This window comes from Varanus komodoensis, unplaced genomic scaffold (assembly GCF_004798865.1).
Source record: "Varanus komodoensis strain SLA01 unplaced genomic scaffold, ASM479886v1 scaffold8, whole genome shotgun sequence".
NCBI classification, from domain to species: Eukaryota; Metazoa; Chordata; class Lepidosauria; order Squamata; family Varanidae; genus Varanus; species Varanus komodoensis.
Window position 1 is genome coordinate 36,341,975 of NW_025336481.1, and position 24,703 is coordinate 36,366,677.

Consider the following 24,703-nt stretch of genomic DNA (forward strand, 5'->3'; position numbering starts at 1 on the left):
ACTGTGCTCTGTTTCCTTCAAAGTTAATACTGACTTAATCGGTCTAAGCAAAGTCTTCATAATAAGGGATCATTGGTTCAGGCTTCTATTTTAAAGATAATCCCTCTTTTATTTTTGCATTTCTTCCATTCATTTCATATGTTCATTCTTTTCATCCTTTTCTTTCCTCCATCTGTTTTACTGCCTCCTCTGGAGAAGAAAACTTAATTAAACCTATTGAAAAATTGTCTTGCAAAGAAAGAGTGAATGAAAAATTAGAGGATGCAAAAGGTAACTCATAGCAATTATATTTGCCAGCACATAATCCTTTGTAAATTTAGGATTACTAATCTAATCCTATTTATATTGCTTTTTATCTTCAGCATTTTGTGTGATATATGTCATGGCATCTGTCTATCAGCTCTTACATTCACAGAGAGCTTCATACGGGGAATTTTCTACCTTCCTATATTACCAGAGGATTCTCCAAATATCCATGCTATTCTCATTTAAAGAAGAGGCTAATAGAATTGATGGGTTCCAAAGAGCTATTTGAACCAACACTGTTCAAATACAATATCATTCAACTCCAATGCTACTAACTGGGTTTGCATTTTATGTCATGTGAACCTGGACCAATTCCTGCATTTGCTTGTTAATGGACAATAAGCCAGTCCATGGGTTGTTTTTAGGGGTTGTTGTACCTGTGATAGATTATTGTGTTTTCTCAACTTTGGTCAAGAGCCCCTTGCTGGGTTGGAGGGATCAGCTAGCAAGACACTTGGCAAGAGTGAAAAAAACCCTTTCTGCTTTTGCCAAGTTTGCCTGGGCATCCACCAGTGTCAGCCACCCCAAGTCTTCAGCCTGTCCCGGCTTCTCTTCTCTTCTCTTCTCTTCTCTTCTCTTCTCTTCTCTTCTCTTCTCTTCGGCTGATTATCTTTTTTCCAGGTGATTGCAAAAACATCCTGGCACCTTGGAGGGCTGTCAAAGTCAATAAAACCTTTAACTGCACAATGTTTGCAAGTATGTTCTGTCATAGCTGCACTTGCACAATTGCAGAGGTAGTTGTCATTCATGTCTACAAATGTCCCTGTTGAGAAAACATGGGGTGCCTAGCCAGGAACCCCTTTAAAGGAAATGGGTGTTTTGTTGCCTATCTGTTAAAGCAAGGGCTCCTTTAAACAGTGGGGTGGGTTGTGCTTTTCTGTGTTTTTAAGCATCTAGAAGCTCAGGAACAACTGGAAAAGTATCAGGCCTAGGATACTCCAGTGCAAAAAACAACCAACCAACCAACCAACCAACCAAACAATTCTTGCTGCAGAGGGAATGTAAATTCTACCACTTCATTTTGTAAGCAAAGCTCACCTTTGCTTTCTCTTAACAGCTCACCTTTTGCTAGCTGTAAAAAGAAACCAAAGGGAAGACAAAATCCTATTTGGATCCTCTTTGGGTCCAGGTCCAGGGTTGGTACCCATTGCACTATGGCAGCAGGTACTTCCCAGGATGTTGACCCAGCTGAGGCTTCCAATTGCTGCAGCCACAGAAATGTGCACTATTGAGGTTGCACAAGCATGGCAACATTAAAAGAAAAATACTGTGTCATTGTGAACACATTAAAAAAATAAGTCCCACTAACAGCCCCTCCAATGTGCCACCTGAGCACAGTAAAGATATTCACATTCTTTTCACTTCCATAGGAGTCCTGTGTCCCTAAGCCCTGCAGAAGTGGAGGGCCAACTATACATGATACAGAATCAACTTATGGACAAATTTCTGTTTTCTCAGGAACATTTGTAACCTGAGGACTGAAGTGCCATGCACTTCATTCTGCTTCCTTGAAAGTTTCCTGTACTTTCAGAGTGAAGGTACCATCTGTCAACTGTGCATTCCTTCCATACAAATACTTGCTTCAAATTTGTGGATCCTGTTCCAATGTTCTTGAGGTTATATCAACTGCAGGGTATCTCTGGCACACCATGTTCCTTTTCAAACATCTGAATTATTTCATCCATCTCTGCTTCAGACAGTTAAGTAGGTCTTTCTTCCATGAAGACTGTTGCATAATTTAGGATGGGAAGGGCTGCACCTTTATTTTTGCCAGCAGCATTGCAGAAAGTGAACACACTACCAAGCTATTCACAGGCAGGAGTGTCATCCGAATATTGAAGACAACACCACCAATTTGGAATGGCAGTGCTTAAACAGGTAAGAATTTTCTTTTTTCTTCAATCCAGAGTGTTTCAATTTTGTTTAATCTTTTCAAGACTCGTCTTGCTCTTATTTTAGCCTCTCCTTTAGCTGCAATGAAAGGTTTGTTCCGTTTTGTATTTTTGTCTAGATGGACAACAGACAGAAGTGTCCACTGTTCTTCAATGGAATATTCTTCCTTATTCCTCAGAAAGTTTCAGCTACTTCCTTTGATCTCTCTGCTTTGCCTTCTGCAATAAGGATCCAAAAGAGCCCACTGTGGTTTGAGATGAGCACTGTGGACTGAAAGACTTGAGGTTTTAAGAATGTAAACCTGCTTGAGATTGCTGTTCTATTATGTTTAATATGTGCCTCATTAAAGGTGTATTTTACTTTTGGGTTGTTCTTGATGTAACTTACAATAAAGGATCTGGGGAAGTCAAATCAGCTATTTAGAGTCATCAGAGCGAAGGTTGCTGTGGCTTGCTAATTAGATTACTGCTTTTTTTATTATCTTTCTTTTTAAGCATATATCATAGTAAGGTTGCAAAATCTGTTTCCTGGCCTGCTTGAGGTCTCCTTGACACACTGACTGATGATAAGAACAGTCTGTCCCTGTTTTCCATAGCGTCCAACTGTAAAAACAATCTAAGTCACATCTTTAAAAGTAATTTAAGGTAGTGACCACATCTTTGAAATCCCTGCATTATTTTGTGTTAGGTAAAAGAGTCCTTCCTTTTGTCATCCTGACTCTGGTTTTCTAGTATTTTATTATCTTATTATTTCAATTTATATGCTGCTACCATAGCCCATGATTGAGCTCCCTGTGCAGTTTACAACAATTATAACATGAGAAAATCTTTGTGAGCACTGGCTGTACATTATACATCATTTAAAAGCAAACCCCTATCAAGTCAGGTCTTTCTAAACAAAAGTTCCGAGCTCCTTAGTTTTTCTTGTAGGGAAGGTACTTCAACCCCCTAATCATTTTGATTGCCCTTTTCTGCTCATTTCTGTGATACTCCTTTTAAAACTGCACACAATATTAGTCCAAGTGCGACTGCATGATAGATTTGTTTAGGGGAAATATTAAATTTCATTGTTTGGCATTTTTTTCTTCCAGTTCTTTTTTGAATGAACCTTAGCATAGAATTTGCTTTAAAAAAAAACAAGAAAATGGCATCCATAGAATCATGGTCAACTCTGAGTTTTTTGCTCTGTTGTACATTCTTGCTTTTTCTTTTTTGACGTTCCTGTTTGGGTCATAGACTGTGATCCCAGATGCAGGGAGCTAGACAGGGAAGGATGACCTCAGACTTCTTAAAGTTAGCAATCATTGCCTGGTTACTTATTAGCAGCTCAGCACCCATCACTGTATGACAGAAGGTAGCAATTTTGTGCTAACATGTATTATTTTGCACTTATGTTGACTCTCATTTGCCAATTTATTGCCTGTTCATTTAAGCAGTGAAGTGGTTAAGAGTGTGGGAGTGAAACTCATGTAATTTGGGTTCTGGTCCCCCTTCAGCTATCGGAGTAGTCTCAGATTCTCAGCCCAACCTACCTTACAGGGTTATTGTTGTGGAGTTAAGATTGAGAGGCAGAGGAGAATTATATAAGCTGCCTTGAGTTCCTTGAAGGGAAAAAGGCAGAATATTAATATAACGAATAAATAAAAGTTAAATAGGAGCTCCTTACACTCCTTGAGTTTGCTCTTTCGATGGCACAAGCTTGACCACTTCACCACCTATTCTGCTTCACTTTGACACCTACTATCTGCTTCCTGTTATTCTGGAACTACTAATACATAATGACTAATTCTGTCCTTTTCCACTTTGACTGCAAAGTTTACTCAGGAGCTTTTAATAAGAGGATCATTCCAGAACTGCACTGGTAAATCAGTTTCTCTGGCAGAGATTCATTAGTCCAAACCAGAGAGGATTTGGACACGTGCAGTGGGGTTTACCAGATTGTAAAAAATCGCATATGTACAGGAAGCTTTTTCAGTACATCTCTGAGCAGGACTATGGTGTTTGGGTAAGCAAGCACTGTTGGATGGAGGATGCTTCTGTTACACTCCTTAGGAATGCTCCGAGGTTGCCATAGGAATGGAATCCCTTAAAACAGAACTATAGTTGACATGGTTCCAATTGTGACTGATTTTATAGAGATGGCACTGCCTGAAGCACTGAGAGGAGCAAAGCTTCTACAGGGAGAGGAATTTCCTCCTGTTGGAATATTGTTTCTTGCCTTGGAGCTTCAGTTAGCGCCTTTTCCTATCGATACAGAGTGAATTGGATTTTTCGTTTTTCTACTGGTTAGACACTGAAGGCACATAAAAAGAACAAACAGACATGCTTGAAAAGCTAATGGATGGGGTAAACACCTCGATGTATTTTAGTTTTTTGTGCACAAGGAACTCTTCACTTTTGGTTTTTGTATTTGTATTTTGTATACTTAAGAGCATTCCATCACAGTACTGTATTGTTTGCCTGCATTTTATGTAATACTCTGGTCTATTTCTTCTGAGTTGCTACTTCTGTCTATACCAGCTAAGCCTGTGCATGGAGGTTCAAAAAAATCATAAGCACAAAAAATTCCTTGAACCATCCCTATCTATGAAGAAGAAATAGATAACTGATGGTATTTTCTGGACAATAAATAAATTGCCGAATGCCTTTGTAGTACTGTTCTTAAATTCTCATTCAAATGTATGTAAGAAAGTATTGATTGTATGAATCCCCCCGATTTTTTCTTTTAAAAATTAACTCTGTTCCTGCCAACAGGAAATGCTGGCTTTGCTGGTGCTGCTTACAATGCCCCTGGAGGATATATCCCTTCCTTTCACAAAAAGGAGGTTGGTTCAGCTGGTCAAAGGATCCAGCTAGCACCTCTTGGCCCCTCAGCCACAGGTAACTTTGAATACAGTTTGATGTATAGTGTAATGAGAAGGACTTGTATATTTTTTTAAATCTCTTGAAAGGATTGGGCCGGGTATTCAACTAGTGCAAACAGACGGGCTTACTAAGAATGCAATGCATTGTATTTTAAATTTATATTCAATTGGAGTTAAGTTCCTCTTAAAGAAATAACACTGCATTTTTTTTAACGCTCCCATGACAAAATTGGTTTCCAGTATAATTTTCTTCAATCTTTGTATAAAAACCTCATTTCAGCTTTGACATTTAGTTTTGACTCTCATTAGCAGTTACTTAGAATACATATCCAGCTATGTGAGAGCTGGCAAAATATATTCCTAAGGTTTACGGTAATTATTTGGCAATATTATATAACGAACACAACTAGTTTTGTAAATAAATGTCAAAAATACAGCTATGCACAGCATTAACTTTTGCTTTCTGTTAAATATATGATAGATTTCTTCAGTATAATAGATGGAAGATTGACTGTATTGGAATGTGTTTGACTAATCATTTATTACTTCTGAGAAAAGCAGCATGTGCCAGAGAACTGTTGTTAGTGCATTTTAAAGAATACAACCAGTAATTAGATAGAGATATTCAGGAATTAACTTAATCAAATGCCCACTAGCGTGTGTGTAAATGATAGCAGTATATCCAGGCCTGAGTCCAAACTGAAAACATAGACCAAATGAGACTGGAGCTTTACTCTACATTGCCCATTCTTTCAACCAGCCTCTGTAACTGGGCCTTTTAAAAGCAGCTTGATATGCAGAGATTAGCAGATTAAGCTTTTCATGTTGTGGAAATAAACGTCACAATTTGTGAGTTGCTGTTGATCAAGCTACAACCAGTATAGGTAGATTGAAAATTTCTTACTTCACCCTTCAAGAATATACTGAAAATATTTGAGAGAATTCCTCCTATTGGCCTGTGGCAATGAACACTAACTGAATGCCAAACATGCATTGTACGTTAATGCTTTTCAGAGTTACGTGCATGTACATGGGCTTTTTAAAGAATCAACAAGGGCTTTAGTTAAAATGGAGCATTCTGGCAATACTTACGTGGAACCCGCATGCTTTGGAAGGTGATGGTACTCTTAGAAACTTTGTGTTTTACTGACTCGCTATTACAGGTGGTTCGTTGTCTCCACCTGGATATAAGGGATGTGGAAGTGGCTTTTTAGAGAGAGAGAGCGGACCCAGGGTGAGGGCAGAGCAGTCTTGAGGTAGGAGACCTAGGAGCAGCCATATGTGTGAAAAAGACCTGATTTCCTTATTCTGCACTGTCCTTGATTGTAGCAATAAGGAAAATGTAATTACTGGGAACCACAAATAGCATGGGTGGAATTATAAAAGGTCTTTTGGTAGCAGCAAGTGGTAGTAAGTAGATACCTCAGTACTGTTTTTTTGAATGAGTATTGCTTGCGTTCTGTACTCTGAATATTCTTGAAGAGAACTCCCTTTAAATTCATGGTTTGATGTTGGGAGTTTGTAATAAATCTGAATTATTGTGGCCACACTTAAGAGAGCCATACCATGGTGGACCATGCAAACAAGTCCTCGGTCATGATGGTGGTTGTTCTCTCAAGTCTACGGCCACTCTCTAGGTGGATATTAGTAGCCATTTTATGACACCTTCTACCATATATCTGCATCTGATGCCAACTTGTGTCCTGACCATGCTTCTGCCTGCCATTGCCACTACTGCTTTGTATGAGTAATGACAGATTAGCGGCTCCAGAGATATTCCTTACCACTTTGCACTTAACAGTATTAATAGTCAAGCTGTTGGAGGGTGAAAGAGTTAATCCTAGGATAGATTGGTTGGCTGTCTTACAATCATGTAGGATAGTGAGTTGTCTGCATAGGTATTTAGTTGTGTGGCTTTGGTCCAAACAAAAAAGATCTTCCATTGTTAATGCATGATAAAATTGATTAAAACTAGAATATAATCTTATTCTATATGTAGGTAGTTTTAATCAGTCTCCTGTATGGCAAAAGTGGGGTTGTATCTGCCATTTTAGATCTATTTAGCATAGGGCCAATGCATCAAAATGAAAGGGACTTAAATTAGACAGCCTTCCCTATCCTGGTAATGCCCAGATGTTTTGGAGTACAACTGCTAGCATTAAAACAACTTACATTAATTTTGTAATTTTGTTCTCTCTTCAGAATATGCAGAATATGCTTGGAAAACAAAGGCTGCCCGTTCTCAATTACCAGGACCTACGTACAACCCAGCCACAAAAGGCATAAACATTTTAACTCGCCCGCCACCACCAGTACAACCAGTGCATGGAAGAACCGACTGGATGGCCAAATACGGAGGGCATCGCTAGAAGTACTTTTGCATACTTGCTTGCTGTTACTGTTTATATACTTCCCTTCATTTTGGGACACTTTAAAACACATTTCTACTAATAGAATATCAATTCTGGAAAGAACTGAGAGCCTGTATTTTATTATCTCTAGGAATATATATATATAATAATAAATTTGTTTTACTTAGAAAGTATCCTTTAAACTAGTGTCTCTAAGGGTTAGGTTTTTTGTTTTGTTTATGTTATATGTTACAAAGTATTCTATAAGGGAACTTGCCAAAGCTGATGAGCATTTGACCTCTTGTTAGATGGGTGGTAACTTTTATTGGATCCCTTTGATGCTTTAATTTTTTTTAATGTCAGAATAGAAATAAGCTGCAATTTCCTGTGGCTAACTTGCCTATGGCGAGCAACAGGTTAAAAGGTGAAGTGAAAAGTGACTTTCAAGCAGATGATGCTTCCAGAATCTTTTTTTAAAGTCAGAATTGAGCAATAAAAGACAAAACATTTGGTAAGAGAGTTATTCGCTGTTGTCATGCCCCATTAGCATCAAAGGGTCCAGAAGTGAACTACACTTAAGCTGCAGCCGTATGTGTGATTAGATGAGGAAAAGTCCTGCAGCTCCCCAGGTATGCTGGTTAGGGAAATATAGGATTGTACCTTTACTCATCTTGGTTTCCGGTTGATGTTTGTCCTCTGATTCTAGACAGTGAATCCATAGGCGGTTAATGAACTCACCAAGCATTTACAAACATAATGCACCCCTATAGGCCAGTTCTGTGGTACCTTTTGTATGCATGGGATTCCTGCCTCCATGATTCGTGTGAGAGTACATGAGAGGTGTTAAACAGATAGACTACTTCATATGGACCTATCACAGCTTGTTTTGGATTTGATGTAGAACCCAGAAGTGGACAAGGAAGAGATTCATCTGCAAAACACTTCAGTTCGAATCCAGAGACCCTCAAGTACTGCAGTGGGCCACATGTGTACATCTGCAGCTAGTTGTACTTGACATTGCAATGAAAGAAGGCTTTAATTGCACAAGAAGTATGTGAACAAAAGCATTGACAGCCTAACATGTGGAATAAACCACTGGATCGGGGTGAATTTTTTTACTTACAGGTGTGATTGTATGACTGGAAATATAATATGTAAATAGCATTCAGACTGGTGCGCTCCTGCCTGGAAGGCCAGGTAGCATAACTGCTGGGCCAGGAAATATATAATTCTACATATACTTTTAATGAATGTAGTCATCTAATCTCCAAATTTTGTAGGCTACAGCTTTTATGCTGTCCTGCCTAAGAATTTCATGCTATAACCTCCCTTCCTTTCAGTGCTGTTGTGATACTCCCAGTGCTGTGTGGCAAAAAAAAAAAAAAAAAATTGTAGAACGTCTAAGCCACTGTGAGTGTGTGTGAGTGTGTGTTTTAATTCCTCATTACTTTTCTTGAATTGGACAATTTAATAAGTCACACTTAATTGTAGTGCCTTTTCTTAGTAACCAAAGTTGAAAAACTATAGGATTCCCTACCAGTTCCTGAAAGAATAGCTTAAACATGCTAACCACTACCAGTTCTTATTCTGAAAGTGTCATCTTTGTAGTATAAATCAGTGCCATTAATTGGCCTTGGATATACAACAATCCACTTTCCTGTTTCAGATGCCATAAATTACACAGTGACCCAAAACCTATGTGCTATTGCAAGATATTTCTGATTTTAGTACATTTGTTAGTACATTAGACAATGGAGCTCCTTGCAAAATCTGTCAAAGCTATACTCACTTAAGGTATGTTTCTTCAATTCTAATTGTTGCAATATTTGACTTGGAAACCTGGCAATCTGCAGTTTAAAAAGTAGCATATATTCTATACATTCTTCTACAATTGTAAAATGTTTAAACGAGTTATTTGCAGGCTAACAAGTATTTTTATGTATTTTTTTTAATATACAGTTTTGTAGTGTAGAATATTTGTTAGTTGATTTAAGGCTTGAATTAGGGTTTAAGTTAATACAGTTGAATAAGTTTTCTCAATCTCAGAAGGAATTTTATAGCAGATTTTATACTGCTATCAAGCTGCTCTTACATGGGCAATATTATATCTCTGTGCAGTGTTGCAGAAATATCAGACTGTGTTTCAGTCTTCCAAAACTTAAACAGTTGACTGTGTCCCTCAAATTCTGTCTTGAAGGTATTCACTTACAGATTTCATGTTACTTAAAGCACAAGAAATTTGCCTTTGTGACTGGACTGGTTTTCATTTGAAAATAGTTTCTTTTATAATAAAGTTAACCTCTCAGGAATGCAAGACTATAGTAAAAGTCTTCCTTTTAAAAAGCAGTGTAATATTAACAGTGCAGGACTCACTTAGACTGTTGTATTGGGTTGGAGCCACCCAATGCTAAGGACTTGAGGCTGTAATATCTAATTTAGCTTAGCTTGTATGTTTACTTCATTCTTCCTTATTTTCCCCACCCCTCTAGTTAGTGATGAAGAATGGAAAGGGGAGTTGCACATTCTAATCACTTTCAGCCATGAAATAAACTGATGTTATGGGGAAGACAATGGGTGCAGTGAGATTAACATAAGATAATTGTTTTGGCAGTCCTGTCTTCTTTGGACTGTGTTGCTCCATGTTCAAAACTGTGCTTGCACTATTTTTCATAAATAAAAGTGTACATGACTTCAAATTCTGAGATTATTTTGGTTCTGGCAGGCAATTATAAAACAGTATTGCTACACTTACGATAACTTGTTTTCTGGGTTTGTACTTAGAGTAGCTTGGATATAAGAACAAATTCTCTGTTGCTTCTTCAGTAAGGATTGTTTATGCAGTGAAGTCATTTAAGGCCTGTTCCAATGTTTTCCTGTATCAGTTTTTTATGGCATTTTTATGGCAGTTCTGAAAAATCAATTTTTCTGTTTGCCCTAGCAATCCAAGCCATTGATTACTTTGCAACATTCTCATATCATAAGGAGGGTACCTTGTTTGGTACAGGAGAACAGTGCTTGCTTTTGTCTTAATGAAAGGAATAAGACCTGGGTATAGCAAGTATGCGGCATTGCACAAGGACTGTGCACAGTCTAGCCAAAGTTAAGGGCTTTTTGAGACTTGATTTAAAAAGGAATGTTGTCTGCTTGAATATTAGCATCAATGTGACTCACAACTGCTTAGCACTGGATGGACTGTAAAGGAAAAGGTGTGATGCTGTCCAGGGGGAAGGAAAGCCTTGCCTGGCCAAAGGTCTACAGGTGTCCTTTTGCCCTTGGGTAGTTGTACAGTGTAGAAATGCTAACTTCTGAAAGGTAGTTTTTAAACTAATTTAGTTTTTAAAAATAATTCTCAGAATGGTATGAAAATGGATGGGTGATGTTACTGAATACAAATTAATGAATTGATACTACTTGTTGAATCATATGGCAAGTTTCAGGGTGATGGGAGGAAAGCAAGCAAATTGCTCCTTTTGAATGCTGAAAAATGTGATTTCCTCACAATACAAATGTGATGTAGAGAAAGTTAGCTGTTATACATTCTATAAGAAATTGAGTAAGAACTATACCTATTGGTGTTGATTTTACAGCTTCTCAGAAAAATCAATCACTAAGAGGGACCTGCTGGATAGAAATGCTTTCAGAAAGAGTGTGGATGCCCAATCCAATTTTATGTGTGTAATTAGTACTTCCAATTACATGGCTATCTAGCCACTCCAGTGAGACTCACATGAGTACCATGAAGATGTATGTGAAATACCTTGATCCTTTCTATAAGTAACTAAGTCTATCGCCAACCCCATTTCAAATAATGTATAATAATACATTACTTACCTGGAAGGAAATGGGGATGACTTTGCATACTACAGCTCTGTGTACCTCACTGCACCCCCAGCACTCTCCAGTCACATATTTGAGGACTGGTAGTTATTACAGAGACTCCTTCAGCTATAAAAATACTTTGGAACCCAAACATTTTAAAATTAGTAAGTATTTATTCCAATGGCTTTTGACAAGAATCCCTTTTGACCTAGTATTAAAAGGGATAAAGTACTGATTTTAGGCTGTTTTCTGTAGCATGTTACCCTGATTGTGACCACTTAAGAACAGATACACATTTCCATTAAGGCATTCCTGTATACAGCAAGTAACATTCTTTTTTTTAAACACAGTTGCAGAACTAGGGATGGGGAGACAAGGTACGAGTTAAGCAAGCATGTTTCATGATAGGATATTGCTTAACATCATCATTTTCCTTATTCATGATCTTAAAGTGCTCAAAATTATTTTGTATTTATTTAATTTGTATGCTGCCCCTTTAGCTATAGGCTCTCTGGGTGGCTTAGGAACATGCTTAAAACAATGCATGATTAAAGCTATTAGTATAAATTTATACATGTTTAACAAGCAAAGCACACATTCTGTAGTTATTGTCTCTATACAAATTTGCAAAAGAAGCCAAGAAAGAGAACAACCTGGTGAAACTGAAACATACTGGTTTGGTAGTTACAAATAACCTTGCAGATCCTGCACTTAAAAACCATACACAAGAATTTCAGTTGTCTTCATTGCTTGTTTCAAGTGGGTGTTCCGAAAGCTGTCTCATTGAGCATCTTAATCTGCTATTTGTCTGTTTCACAATTATGGCTGAAGGGGTTTCTCCATCATCTGTAGCCCAAGTTTGCCCACCATTAGCAGACTGTTTAAATAAAATATAAATCAATATCTCAGTAAATGTCATTAATAAGTTAAACCATCACTGTCACAATACAGATTGTATAATTAAAACATACCAACATTTCATATGTGCTTAATCCAAATGATAATTCAAAACTTGAGTTGAAAAACAAGAGTAGAAATTGTACCTGGCACCAGCAATTAACCCAGCAGGCATGAATTTCCTTGAGTTATAAAATCTCATTCCCATCACAGCAGTCAAGGTTCCAGATGCAACTACAGAGGAAAATCACAGTGATATGTAGAGAGATCTATTCCACATTACTACTGGCAGAAGTTTCATGTATTTATATCCTGCCTTTGTTTGATGGAGCTCAAAATTATATAGTTTCTAAGGTTGCAATTCTATGTATGCTTTGCTGGTGGGAGTTGTAGAACATTTTCCTGGTTAAATATGAAAAGGATTGTGCCATAAGTAGCCAGTGGATAGACTCAGTCCTGCTACATCAGACCTGCAATTTTTAGAGCCAAGGATACAGACTTCTTTGGAAAGATGATGAAGAGTTTCATTTCTATACTGCTCAATAGCTGAAGCTCTCTGGGTGGTTTACAGTTGTACATAAAACAATATAATAAAATGCCATACAATCTTATCAAAAGAAACATAAAAAATTAAAAACAGCTAAAAACATCTGAAATGGGTAATCCTCTCAAGCCCCAAGATAATCAAGTATAAGTACAAAATCTTTGACATAAAAGGTCTTCTTAACTGGTATCAAAAAGTACAAGGTTGGCACCAGGCAGGCACAGTGGGTCCTCCAGAAATTGCGTCATGGATAGCAGTTTAATATATAGAACAGCTTATTGGCAATGGAAAAGGAAATACTGGATTTGGAAAACACCTGGGTAGAACTTGAATGGTAGATTTGGGCCAATAAAGGAGCGCAGTTAAGAGAGACTGTGTGAAATCCTAGCGAAAGTTTGCTAATAAATACAACATGAGTCTTTCCCTTGCTCCTCCCTGTATCCCTCTGTGATGTCCCGAAATCTACTCCAAAGGGTTTCTCAGTCCTCAGGAGCAGACTTTGAATACGTTTGGGGCAGGGGGTATGCAGTAAGAGGCAATCACCCCCTTCTGGAAATGTTTCATTTGTATTTGCAGCTGAGGTAATGGCTGACTATAAGCTTATGAACTGTGCAGATGGGGTGGTGAGGGAAGCATTAATTTTCTGTATCTTCCTCAAAGCTGAATAAATGGTGTACATGCACACGCACGCGTGCATTTTTTAGCTTTGAGGGGAATACGCAAACCAATGCATGCATGTTCTTTATGTAATTTATTTATTTACTGTATTTAAACCATTTCTATGCCGCCCCATTCGCAAAATGTGAGGCAAATACTTACACAGGGAAAGCCAAATGTCCTTTGGATCCTGAGACTGCTTGTATGCACCCAGGCCTGCTAAACCACCAAACAGGAGACCAGCAGCTAGGGAAGGAACACTACCTAGAGGAAATGAATGCTCATTAGAAGGTGAATCTGTAAGCCCAGTTAGCAGCAACATTTCTATCTACTCACCTTTATACACTGTTTTAAAGCTTGCTACAATAGGAATTCAAATATACTGTGACATACTATTCTGCTTCTATTGTAGATATCCTAAGGCATGTTCACAATAAATTAAAAGGGGCTTGGATCATTAAAAAAAAGGGCCACTTCTCGACAACAATCCAAATCCAGTCTTGTCCCTCCAAGGCCTGCTGAAAGAGAAAGATTATGATCATTTGTCTGCAAGGAGAAATGATGAGTTTCTCTGGGGAGAGTTTTCCATCACTGAAGCTACAAGCTAGCATTTCTCTTGGGAGAAAGGAGAAATGGGAAGGGTCAGGGAAAATTCTGTAAAAGGAACAGTCAGAGCTACATGTGATGGAGCAGCTAGAGACAATATCTACTAAGGGTACAATCCTATGCATGTTTAGTCAGAAAATAGTCCTCGAAGCACCTCTTGACATGATCCAGGCTGCTTTTGTTTCTCTGTAGCAGCAGCAGGGAGCCAGCCTTCATTAGACTCTATCCATGCGGAATCTCCTCCTCCTCAGGCCTTGAGAGGCCTTTCTGTCTAACCACAAATATGTGCTTGTCTCCCCTGAATTTTCCGCAGGTCTTTTTGTGCATAAGTGGATATCTCAAGGTGCAATACATCATCACTAGAAACTTTTGCCTAAATATCCTACCCATTAGCATTTGATCAGGGAAGTCTGGCATTCCAGGAACTGGTGTATTATGATACACTAAATGTGCCAAATGTGGATTACTTTGAGCATCTTCTGTCTTCTTGCTAAGCTGTTTGTTCTCTCTCTCAACCATTCTCTTGGACTGTGGCTATCCTGGGCCACTGAAACTGAGTAGTCATGAGCACTGCATTGCCATTCTTGACTCACAAAGGCCATATTGACCACTCACGTTTTAGAATTCCATTTTGAGCAAAGACCGTTTTATGCTTAACATCCACAATTCTTGCAGTTGTCAGACTTGGTACCTCTGGATATTTTGCAAAACAGCCACAAGAAGAAAGAAGGAAGGACTCTATTAAAAATACCTACTCCCAATTTCTTCCACGGTAATTCAGGAATTTCATCTGGTTCAAGCATGACTGAATCTCCATATGCCACAAGAGTTACAGCACTTTTAGTTAATCCTTTCTTACTGGATAATTTACAAAATACGTGAAGTGATAAGGAGCCTCTACTCCTGTAATTTAAATGTTACAAGTCCTTCTAATATTATGCAGTTACATCCAGGCATTTGGCTTACAGCTAAACCAGCAATCTCATGAGATAATTCCCCCATAAACAAACTTTGAATCAAGCTTATGAATATGATGTCCTTGTTCTTTGTTAAAACAAGATTTACTGCCTGTTACTGCTACAGAAGAACATAAACAGCCTTGCTCTTGTCAAGCGATGACTCCAGATGGTTACAAGTATCGGCAGACAATTGAGCAAACCAATCAACTGCATGATCTTCTGAGTACCTCTGCAGTTGATACAAAGGATGCTAGAGAAGTCCTTGATTTTACTTCAGTCTGTGGCATACTTCGCGTCACGTTTACCACTAGCCTTTCCAAATGAGGGCACTTTTAGTCCCCACTTGGCTATGCACCTCCCTGGGTGACTTGGGGACAGTCAGTGTAACCTACCTTACATGGTGGTTGTTGGGTGGATAAAACGGAGCTATGTAAGCCCCTTTTAGCTCCTCATGTGAGGGAAAGCAGAGGGATTTAAATGCAATGTAGTAACAAAAGCAGCATTTAAACTGTGACTTTTCAGATCCAAGGACTTTACTAGAATTGTCTCACAGTGCTTGCCATCCCACAGTGGTCACCAAGATATTCCTGGGAAACTCACAAGCAGGGTGAACACCACAAACTTCCAGCAACTCGGATGCAAACTGCATCCCTTACTGTAAGTAATATAAAGCCCTTCTCCCTCATAGCCATTGGTAGCCTTACCTTCCATGGATTTAACGTCCTATAAAGCCATCCAAGTTCCCTAGTTTAACTATGAGCAGTGCGCTGAATAGCCTGGGAACTCCTGTGTCAGTGGGGCTTCTCCTTAACTGTGGCTTTTCTTTTGAGCGATATAGATCCTATCCATGGTGATCCATATCCGAAATAGCCTCTCAGGATCTCAGTAGCATCAGGGCTCCTCCTGTTGGCCAAATGCCAGAATAACAGCCCTGCTAGTTACAGGATTGGTTCCAGGCTCTCATGCAGCTGCCAGGACCTTCCGGAGTGCCACCTGGGAATCCTGGCAGAAGAGCTATTTAAAAAGTGGCTCTTCCCTCCAGAAGCTTCTTCAGCACCACTGGCCTCCCGTGTGCTGAAGCTCTCTGTGACATCTGGATCCTGACCTCTGGCTTCTTTTGACCATGCTTTGCTTGCTCCTGGTTTGAGCTTGGCTTGCTCTGGATAACAACTTGGATTTGCCTGGGGAGTGGGCCGAAGGGCCACTTTTTAAATAGCTCTTCTCCCAGGTGGTGCCCATGAAGGCCCTGGCACCTGCATCAGTCTGGGATCAGTCCCACAACTCCCAGGGCTGTTATTCTGGTGTGCTCCCAACAGGAGCCCTGAAGATGTCCAGATCCTGCCATGGACTCACCATCATAGAGACCACAGAGGGCTCCTAGAAAGTTCCACCAGCATTTTCTGGCAGTATACTCGTCTTAGTATGCATTTGCATTATGCTGCAGAAGACTCCAGTCCTGCTACCTAGCATTCCAGCATACTTTTTATTATTGCCAGACATTCATTCATTCATTCATTCATTCATTTAGGGGACTTCTATGCCGCCCCATTCGCCAAAGCCTCGGGGTGGCTCACAACCATAAATAAATAGAATCCAATAAAACATTATAAATTAACAATATAAATTAAAAAAGATACATACTTAAAGCAAAGTATGGGAAGGAGTTGAAATAAAATGAGAGGAACGCTACCTCAAGCAGGTGTCCTCTAGTTTTTGGGTCTACAAGCCTCATACTCCATGTCCTGTGCAGTTGTAGCTCAAAACATCCAGAGCGCATCCGGGTACGGATGGAATGGCGACAGAGCTCTCAGATGGGTTCCAGATTGGACTGACGGGTTCCAGAGTTGATTCTGTTTGCTTGCTCCCCTGACATCCTTTGTTTAATGTGGACTATGAATGATGAAGAAAGGAACCTACTTTTTGACACAATGAAACCAACACAGCTCAGCTGTCCTCTGAATCTCTCATGTCAGGTTCAGCTGAGATTTCGGCATGTGTGCCTGGCCTAATGGACGTGGACTTCCCTGCAGCTCCGGCTCCCTGAAAACTGGGAAGTTCAGAGACCCTGTTGAATATTTGCTGAGGGTGGGGAATCTTTGAAAAACATAAGATGTTTTTCATGAATCCAGCCCTCCGTCCCAGCAAAGGCTACTAAGCACAAACAGATGTGTGTGTCATTATGCTTAAGGAATAGAGAAAATAAAAGAAGGGCATGAGACTTTCATAATACTATACCTGCTTTTGCATAGCCAACGATTCCACCTGAAGCAACCAGTGCTGCATAACCATAGTCAAGCCAATCTGCACTCATGCTGGAATGCAAATATCAACATACAACATTATGCCAGTATCAGATCCAGGATAATTTTTTAACATTCAAGGTTTGGGGTTTTTTTTTTTTTTTCCATATTAGCAATCAGTTATCAAGGATCTCAAGGAAACCAAAAAATCAGGTCTCCAGTGCTTGAGTAATTCAGCTGCAATTATTTAAAAGAGTATTCCCAATTATTTTAATTGCGTCCAGAAGAGACTCTCACTTCAACAAATAGAAAATTATAACTGTATTTCAAAACTAAGCATACTTTTTGCTAAAGTATTGGGGATGCAATCAAAGAAAGACACTCCACTGTCTGATAGGGGCCATCAAAATCAATTGCACCTCATGATGTTTCCAAATGTGCTTTTACTCAAGCCTAGCTTCATTGTTGCTTTGCCCATCTGTAGTCCTGCTCACACACACATATTCCACTGCTCAGTGACATGAAGCTTTCGTCATCACTCAATGCTGCTTCACTGAAAAAAATCTACATCACCCCAAGCACAATGAAACCAGTCCATACATTCTGTGGCAAAGCTGAAATAATCAGGTGAGGTATACTTTGCATGCAAAATAGATTCTATTTTTACATCAGGGTAAGGAACTTGGGGCCTTCCAAATGTTGCTAAACTACAATTGCCATTATACCTGAGAAATAGCCATGTTGATGACAGCTGAATCCCAAAACAGCTGGAGGATCACCCCTTCCTTTCTAGTTTAATCTGCAGCTGAATGGAGAAATGAAGCAATTGCATCTTCTTCCTGCCTGGTTTTTCTCTAGGCCAGGACTGAATAACAAGCATCCCCCCAGTGGCAATTTTTGTGCACTTCCCTACTTTTTCCTGTTGTTGCTCCCACAGGGCAGTAACAAAAATCACGGCAATTTTTCAAACAAACAAAGTGCACAGGGAGTGTGCACCTTTTGCATGCAGAATAGCATTCTTGAAAGGCTACCAGCTGGGTGCTTCTACACAGAAACACAAGGTGGGCACTCCCTGCAAAATGTCATGATTTTTACTGCCACAACACAGTGGCAGATGCAGTGGGACACAGGAACAGCCCCCGGTAGGTTTCAGGGAGCAATCCCCCCCCCATCCTGCTTTGTTTCTCACCTGTTGTGAAAGCAGGACCGCAGGGCACAGGAAAGCCAGAAGGCCTAGGTGAGCCACCTCTCTCAATGCAGCAGCCCCCTGAATCATAAAAGAGGTGGTCTTCAGCTCATCAAATGGCAACTCTTGTGAGAACAGGTCCACTCTTGCACAATGTATGTAGCTTGTGTGCTTAGATGTGACAGGAAAGGGAAACTTTACACCTGTATCTTGGGCAAGAAGAAAGACTCCTAAGAGTGCCACATGTCAAGAGTGGGCTTTCCTTTTTCTGGCCTGCCTGGCTTTAGTCTTGCCAGGTCTCCTATGAAGATGTCACTCTTCTGAAGTGTCACCATGGTCTCCTGAAACATTTACAGTGCACAAAGAGAGCAGCAGCTGAGCATAACTAATCTGTAAAGTGATCCTGAGAAAGTGCTCTTGCTGGGGAACTCAGGAAGTACCCTGCTGAGTGAGCCTCAAAGTTCACACTCCCAGACCAGGTTTTTCCAGGTTTTTCCTTGCAAAAACCTCAGCGATCAACAGACTGGGCAGCCTTCCCCAGCCTTGTGCTTCCAGACACATTTCAACTGCAACATCCAGAATTCCCAGTCAATGGCCTTGCTTGGGCGGGAATTCTGGAAGTTGTAGTGTAAATACCTCTGAAGGCCACCAGGTTGGGGAAGCCCACAGTGGAGGTCCACTGGAAAGTACTTTTAATACATTGTGACAGATGAACGTCTAACAGGTGCAGAGCTTCCCTTCGATGATCTAGGGAAACACTGTTCCTGCTGAATGAATGAATGAATGAATGAATGAATGAATGAATATATATTCATTCATTCATTCATACATTCATTTAGGGGACTTGTATGCCGCCCCATTCGCCAAAGCCTCGGGGTGGCTCACAACCATAAATAAACAGAATCCAATAAAACAATATAAATTAAGTCGCCCTGGCCGAAGAATAAAATAAATAATATTAACAATTAAAATAACGTTTGAATAAAAAGGTCTTCACCTGGCGCCGAAAAACAAATAACGACGGCGCCAGGTGGACCTCTCTGGGGAGCGCATTCCATAGATTGGGTGCCACCGCAGAGAAAGCCCTCCTCCGAGTACTCACCCTCCTAATTTCCTTCATGGAGGGTTCCCGGAGAAGGGCCTCTCCCGCAGATCTCAAGGGGCGGACGGGCATATATGGACGTAAGCGCTCGTTCAGGTAACCAGGACCCAAGCCGTTAAGGGCTTTATAGGTCATCACTAACACCTTGAATTGGGCCTGGACTTCAATGGGAAGCCAGTGAAGCTGACAGAGGACTGGAGTCATTTGAACATAATGTCCAGTCCCTGTCAGCAGCCTGGCAGCTCTATTTTGAACCAATTGAAGTATCCGGACCGTCTTCAAGAGCAGCCCCACGTAGAGCGCGTTACAGAAGTCAAGTCGGGAAGTCACCAACGCATGTGTCACTGTCGCCAGAAAGTCGTTCTCCAGGTAGGGGCGCAGCTGATGGATCAGCCGAAGCTGAAAGAAAGCGCTCCTCACCACCGCTGTCACCTGAGCTTCCAGTGAAAGCTCTGGGTCGAGGAGCACTCCCAAGCTGCGGACCTTGTCCCTAAGAGGGAGTGCAACCCCATTCAGGACTAGGTTCAATTCACCTTCCCCGAAGTCCGATCCGCCAACCAACAGGACCTCGGTCTTGTCTGGATTGAGCTTCAGTTTATTGGCCCTCATCCAGCCCATTACCTCGGCCAGCCACTGGTTCAGCACAGCCACTGTCTCACCTGGATTGGTGGAGAACGAGAGGTAGAGCTGGGTATCATCAGCATACTGATGACTCTGCAGCCCAAACCTCCTGATGACCTCTCCCAGCGGTTTCATGTAGACGTTAAACAGCAAAGGGGGCAAAATGGAGCCCTGCGGTACTCCATGGCATAGCTGCCATGGAGCAGAGCGATAGTCCCCCAGCACCACCTTCTGGAATCAGCCATTGAGACAGGAGCGGAACCACTGCAAAGCAGTGCCTCCGACCCCCAATTCTGCTAGCCTATCCAGAAGGATACCATGGTCAATGGTATCGAAAGCCGCTGAGAGGTCCAGAAGAACCAACAGGGACACACTCCCCCCGTCCTTCTCCCTGCACAGGTCATCGTACAGGGCGACCAAGGCAGATTCAGTACCGTCCCCGGGTCTGAAGCCGGACTGAAATGGGTCCAGATAATTAGTTTCATCCAAGAGAGCTTGGAGTTGTCCCGCCACCACCTGCTCCAACACCTTGCCCAGAAACAGGATGTTGGCCACTGGTCTATAATTAGTGGCCATCTCTGGATCCAGTGACACTTTCTTCAGGACCGGTCAGACTACTGCCTCCGTTAAAGGGGCAGGCACCCAACCCTCCCTCAGAGAAGCGTTAACCACTTCCAAGATCCAGGTCCCAATCCCGTGCTTGGCCTTGTTTATTAACAAGGGTCCAATAGGCAAGTGGTGGGACGTACTCCAAGCACCTTGTCCACATCATCAGGCCGCAATAACTGACATTCATCCATTAATGAAATTCATCCTTCCTCAGGCTCGAGAACAGGGTGGGCAACTGCGGTCCGCACCTCCCATCGGTCCTTGCCAGTTCAACCAAAGGGGAGGAACGACAGGAGTTGCATCCACACGTGGCTCACCTCTGACCTGGAAGAATATTGCAACCTCAGGGCAACAGCGTTCAGGAAGGAACAGACCCCTCCCAGCCCCCCCAAGACCAGAGCGCTCCACCCTCTTCTGAGCGCTGCCAGCCACCCGAAGCGGACCGCGTCCGCCCCTTAGTTTGCTCCAGCCGAAAGATAAACGCACGAGGCGGGATGCCGCTAGATTACAGCGGGAAGCCGAACAGCGGCGAGGTCGAGCGACGCGTTTCCTTTGCAAGGGCGGGGGGCGCGAGCCGCACGGACTCACCTTCCGCCAAGGTCACCCCGAGGCCCTGGAACGCTCCCCGGAGCGGCGCGCGGCGCGGCGGCCTGGACGACTCGCGAGGCGCCCGAGGTTTCCCGGGCTGTGCGAGAAGGCCGAGCGGCGCCTTGCCCGGAGTTCCTCCGCCCTGCTCTCGGGCTGCAGGGTTTCAACGCACGTGTTTGGCCGCGGATCTGCTGGAGCTTCAAAGAGCGTTAAAGTTCGTGCTGTTACAACGGAATTGTATCGTGTATTGTTTTATCAGTGATGAGACTTGCTAATCATTCCTTTCTTATGCCATATTGATCTCTGTGGTTCTGTTCCAAGCATAAGGAAATCCAGATTTGTTTCACTGGGAAAGTCGTTTTGGGATTTGTGTGGGCTTGTGTCTGGTTTCGGCTCTTAACCATGTCCTGCGTATTTTATGGCGAAGATTGAAATTATATTGCCCAGATTTATTTATTTATTAAAAGCTTTTGCATGCCGTCCTATTATACAAGAAATCAGGACGGCTTACAGTTTTTAAAAGGACAATTAAAACAACCATTTCAATCATGAAACAGAACAAAACAATAAACCAAACAGAGCGACTAAACTAAAAAACTATTAGAGTTTAAAATACTGTTTAAATAAAAAGGTTTTGGCCTGGCGCCGAAAAGAGTATAAACTTGAAGATTTCTCCAGCATTGCCCCAAGTATGATAGCAGTCAGCATGGCTTGTTTGTGAAAGGAAGGTTTTTTTAAGGAAGACTGCCAAATCAAAATATCTGACCTACAGAGCCATTTCAGCTGTCTGAATTCAGTGGGGTCATCAAAATACTACAGAACATGTGCAGAGTGCATGGTGCTCAGAACCAGTTGTAAGGGTTCTCTGACTGGAAGCAAAGTGGTTCCCCATCAGCCTTCTTTGGAAAAAGTTGTAGGCACAATTGTGGGGATGGGGAGTGAAAATGATCAAAGCTCTAATGAAGTACAACAGAATATTCATACATCATGTGAATCCCACATGGTCCCTGTAGCAAAATGTCACTTTGAAATGATCCTTTATTTTCAGCTTACAAATATGCAGGAAGAAACTCTTGTCTGATGTCAGAGAGAACCATTTGTTGTTCTTTAGCATTAATCCACATTCAAGAAATTGAAAGGTTGGGTTGATTAGAATACAAAAAAAAAATTTCTAAATAAAATAGTAAAAGAAAGTAGTAATCTTGCCCAGCTAGAATGAAAACATGTAACAGAACTTAGGATTATTTTCACAGTATGTTAGACTTACAGTCTTGTAGAGAAATGCATATGCAATCCTGTGTTTTGCGTTTGGGTTAGGGCATAACTTAGTGCTAAGTTCAATGTCAGACACTGCACAAGTTACTTTTTCTTCCAACCTCAGTTCTCCCAGCTGAAAATGGAGATAGAAATACACATTATATGATGTTGTGGGGGGATGAACAAAACGTATCTTTCTTCACTTCCAATTCTTGATTCATCTTGTATTTATTGCAGAAAATCAAACCAAGATAAAGTTACATTCAGTTTCATTTCATGTTGATGTTACCTGATACTTTCTATCATTCCATTTCAGTTCCTTTTCAGATACAAGTAGCGCAAACCACACATACCTTTCTGAGCCAGGTTAAGTCCTCCTCTTCCTGTATTTAGCAGCATTTGGATTTTTTTTTTTTTTTTGTGTGTGTGTGGATTGTTTAAAATGGATTAGATAGATAATGTTTATTATTTGGAAGGAGTGTCTCCTTCCTTATGTGCCTGCCCGCCCCTTAAGATGCCCTTCTCTGGGTGCCCTCCCTGAAGGAGATTAGGGGGGTGACTATCTGGAGAAGGGCCTTCTCTACAGTGGCACCCCAATTGTGGAATTTGCTCCCCAGAGAGGTTTGCCTGGTGCTGTCACTTTATTCTTTTCAGCTCTAGGCCAAAAACTTTTTATTTACCCAATGTTTTAAGACCTGACTATTTTAATTGGGGTTTTATTATTAGTTGAATTTTAAGATGCTGTGTTTTAATTTTTTACATTTTGTATTGTTAAACTGAGACTTCACCCAGACTTCAGTAATGGGATGGTCTAGAAAAGTTTTAAATAAAAAATAGATTATATGTTTATGTGTAATGGATTTTATACTATGCATAATGAAGTTTTAATGATTTTTAATCTTTGCATATTATCCAGAGAGCTTCAGTGCAGAAAAGCAATGAATGAATGAAGGTATCCTGTACGTGTCTGCTCAGAAAAAGTATGCCCCATTAAATTGAATGGGACATACTCCCACTAAGTGAGCAAAGGATTGCAGCCTAACTTTTAACCATGGCTTGGTTGCTGCCTCAGGCTATAAACCTATATACATTTGCTTGGGAGTAAATCCCACTGAACTCAAGGGGGCTTCCTTCTGAGCAGGCATGCATGAGGGTGCACCCTTTCAGAAGTGACCCCAATCTGGTAGATAAGTAGTGAGAAACTTGTAGCCATCCAGATGTTGCTGGACACCTGTTCATGCCACCACACGTGGTCAATGGTCAGGAGCTCTGGCAAGGCATCCGTTGCGTACAAATGGTATCTATCTTGCTGGTTCTAGGAAGTTGTTTGTTCTCAGTATCTCCTATTCAGAGTTACACTGCCTGTGAATATCAAGGTTCCAAACAACTCCCAATAAAAATGCAAGGAGAAAATACAAAAGCAGGAGTGCAGCTGAATATTAAGAAAACAAAAATCATGCCCACAGAAGAATGCTGAACTTTACTGTTAATAATGAAGAACTCCAAATTGTGAAAAAAATCGTAGACTTTGGCTCAGTCATCAATTCAAAGCGAGACTGCAGAATGAGGCCTGGAAGGGCAGCAGTGAAGGCAAGATAGTACAAAAGGGTTGGTGGCAGGATGGGGAGGGGAGGGGTTGGTGCAGGAGCCTCTTTGCTTGGGGAGCTGCCCCCTGTCAGTGGTTGGGCAGGTGTGTAGCTTTCTCCCTAGTTTATTAATCTACCCTGGCGGTGTGGACTGCAAGCGATGTGCTGCTTAGAGAAGTCTTCCTCTAGTGGTCGAAGATGCTACTGCATCCTTTGACTGTATGAACATCTTTAAGGGTGGCGCCAATGCTCTTACGTCCCTGAACTTGAAGGGTTATGAGCCACCTGTGTCGATTGAGAGAAGCAGCAGAGGTGATAATGGCCTCCCTCTGCTCCTCTGTTCCATTCGCTTTAGATGGTTGTTTCTCCTCAGCTATCAAAAGCATAAGAAGAGCCTGTTGTACCTGAGGTGTTACAGATGAGACCAGAAACCGGATGGTAAAAATAAAGAGGAGTTTATTACCTGCAGGATTTCTTGCAGGGACCAACATTCATGGTTAGAATGCGGCCCTGGACAGAGTTGGAATGAGGTTTTTATAGCTTCACAGTGAGTTTTCGGTAAATGGGAAACAATACAATCAGTTTTTGGCAGAAATCAGAACAATGGCGACAATGGGGA

General features: G+C 41.2%; 2 protein-coding genes across 7 annotated transcripts in view; one reads left to right on the top strand and one right to left on the bottom strand.

Moving 5' to 3' along the window:
* The window catches only part of MAK (male germ cell associated kinase), a 28,759-nt gene extending 20,971 nt beyond the window's left edge, over nucleotides 1-7,788 (top strand). Inside the window, exons 12-14 of the mRNA XM_044455627.1 lie at nucleotides 196-270; nucleotides 4,953-5,078; nucleotides 7,265-7,788. Coding sequence (XP_044311562.1) covers nucleotides 196-270; nucleotides 4,953-5,078; nucleotides 7,265-7,431 — 368 coding nt within the window. The 3' untranslated portion in view covers nucleotides 7,432-7,788. The remainder of the gene's footprint in view (nucleotides 1-195; nucleotides 271-4,952; nucleotides 5,079-7,264) is intronic.
* A 3,597-nt stretch (nucleotides 7,789-11,385) lies between these two features.
* Nucleotides 11,386-21,304, bottom strand: LOC123036405 (transmembrane protein 14C-like). Of its 6 annotated transcripts, none has more exons than XM_044455631.1 (6): nucleotides 21,242-21,304; nucleotides 18,325-18,402; nucleotides 17,131-17,207; nucleotides 13,493-13,594; nucleotides 12,276-12,363; nucleotides 11,386-12,109 (listed from the first exon to the last, which is right to left on the bottom strand). In XM_044455631.1, exons 3-6 carry the CDS (start codon nucleotides 17,204-17,206, stop codon nucleotides 12,052-12,054), a joined length of 324 nt encoding a protein of 107 aa, XP_044311566.1. In that variant the 5' UTR covers nucleotide 17,207; nucleotides 18,325-18,402; nucleotides 21,242-21,304; the 3' UTR covers nucleotides 11,386-12,051. The 6 variants fall into 6 exon arrangements, with proteins under 6 accessions (XP_044311566.1, XP_044311564.1, XP_044311565.1 ...); XM_044455629.1 differs by having other exon boundaries at nucleotides 18,325-18,530; nucleotides 21,242-21,301; XM_044455630.1 differs by having other exon boundaries at nucleotides 18,325-18,524; nucleotides 21,242-21,263.
* Between the last annotated feature and the right edge of the window lie 3,399 nt (nucleotides 21,305-24,703).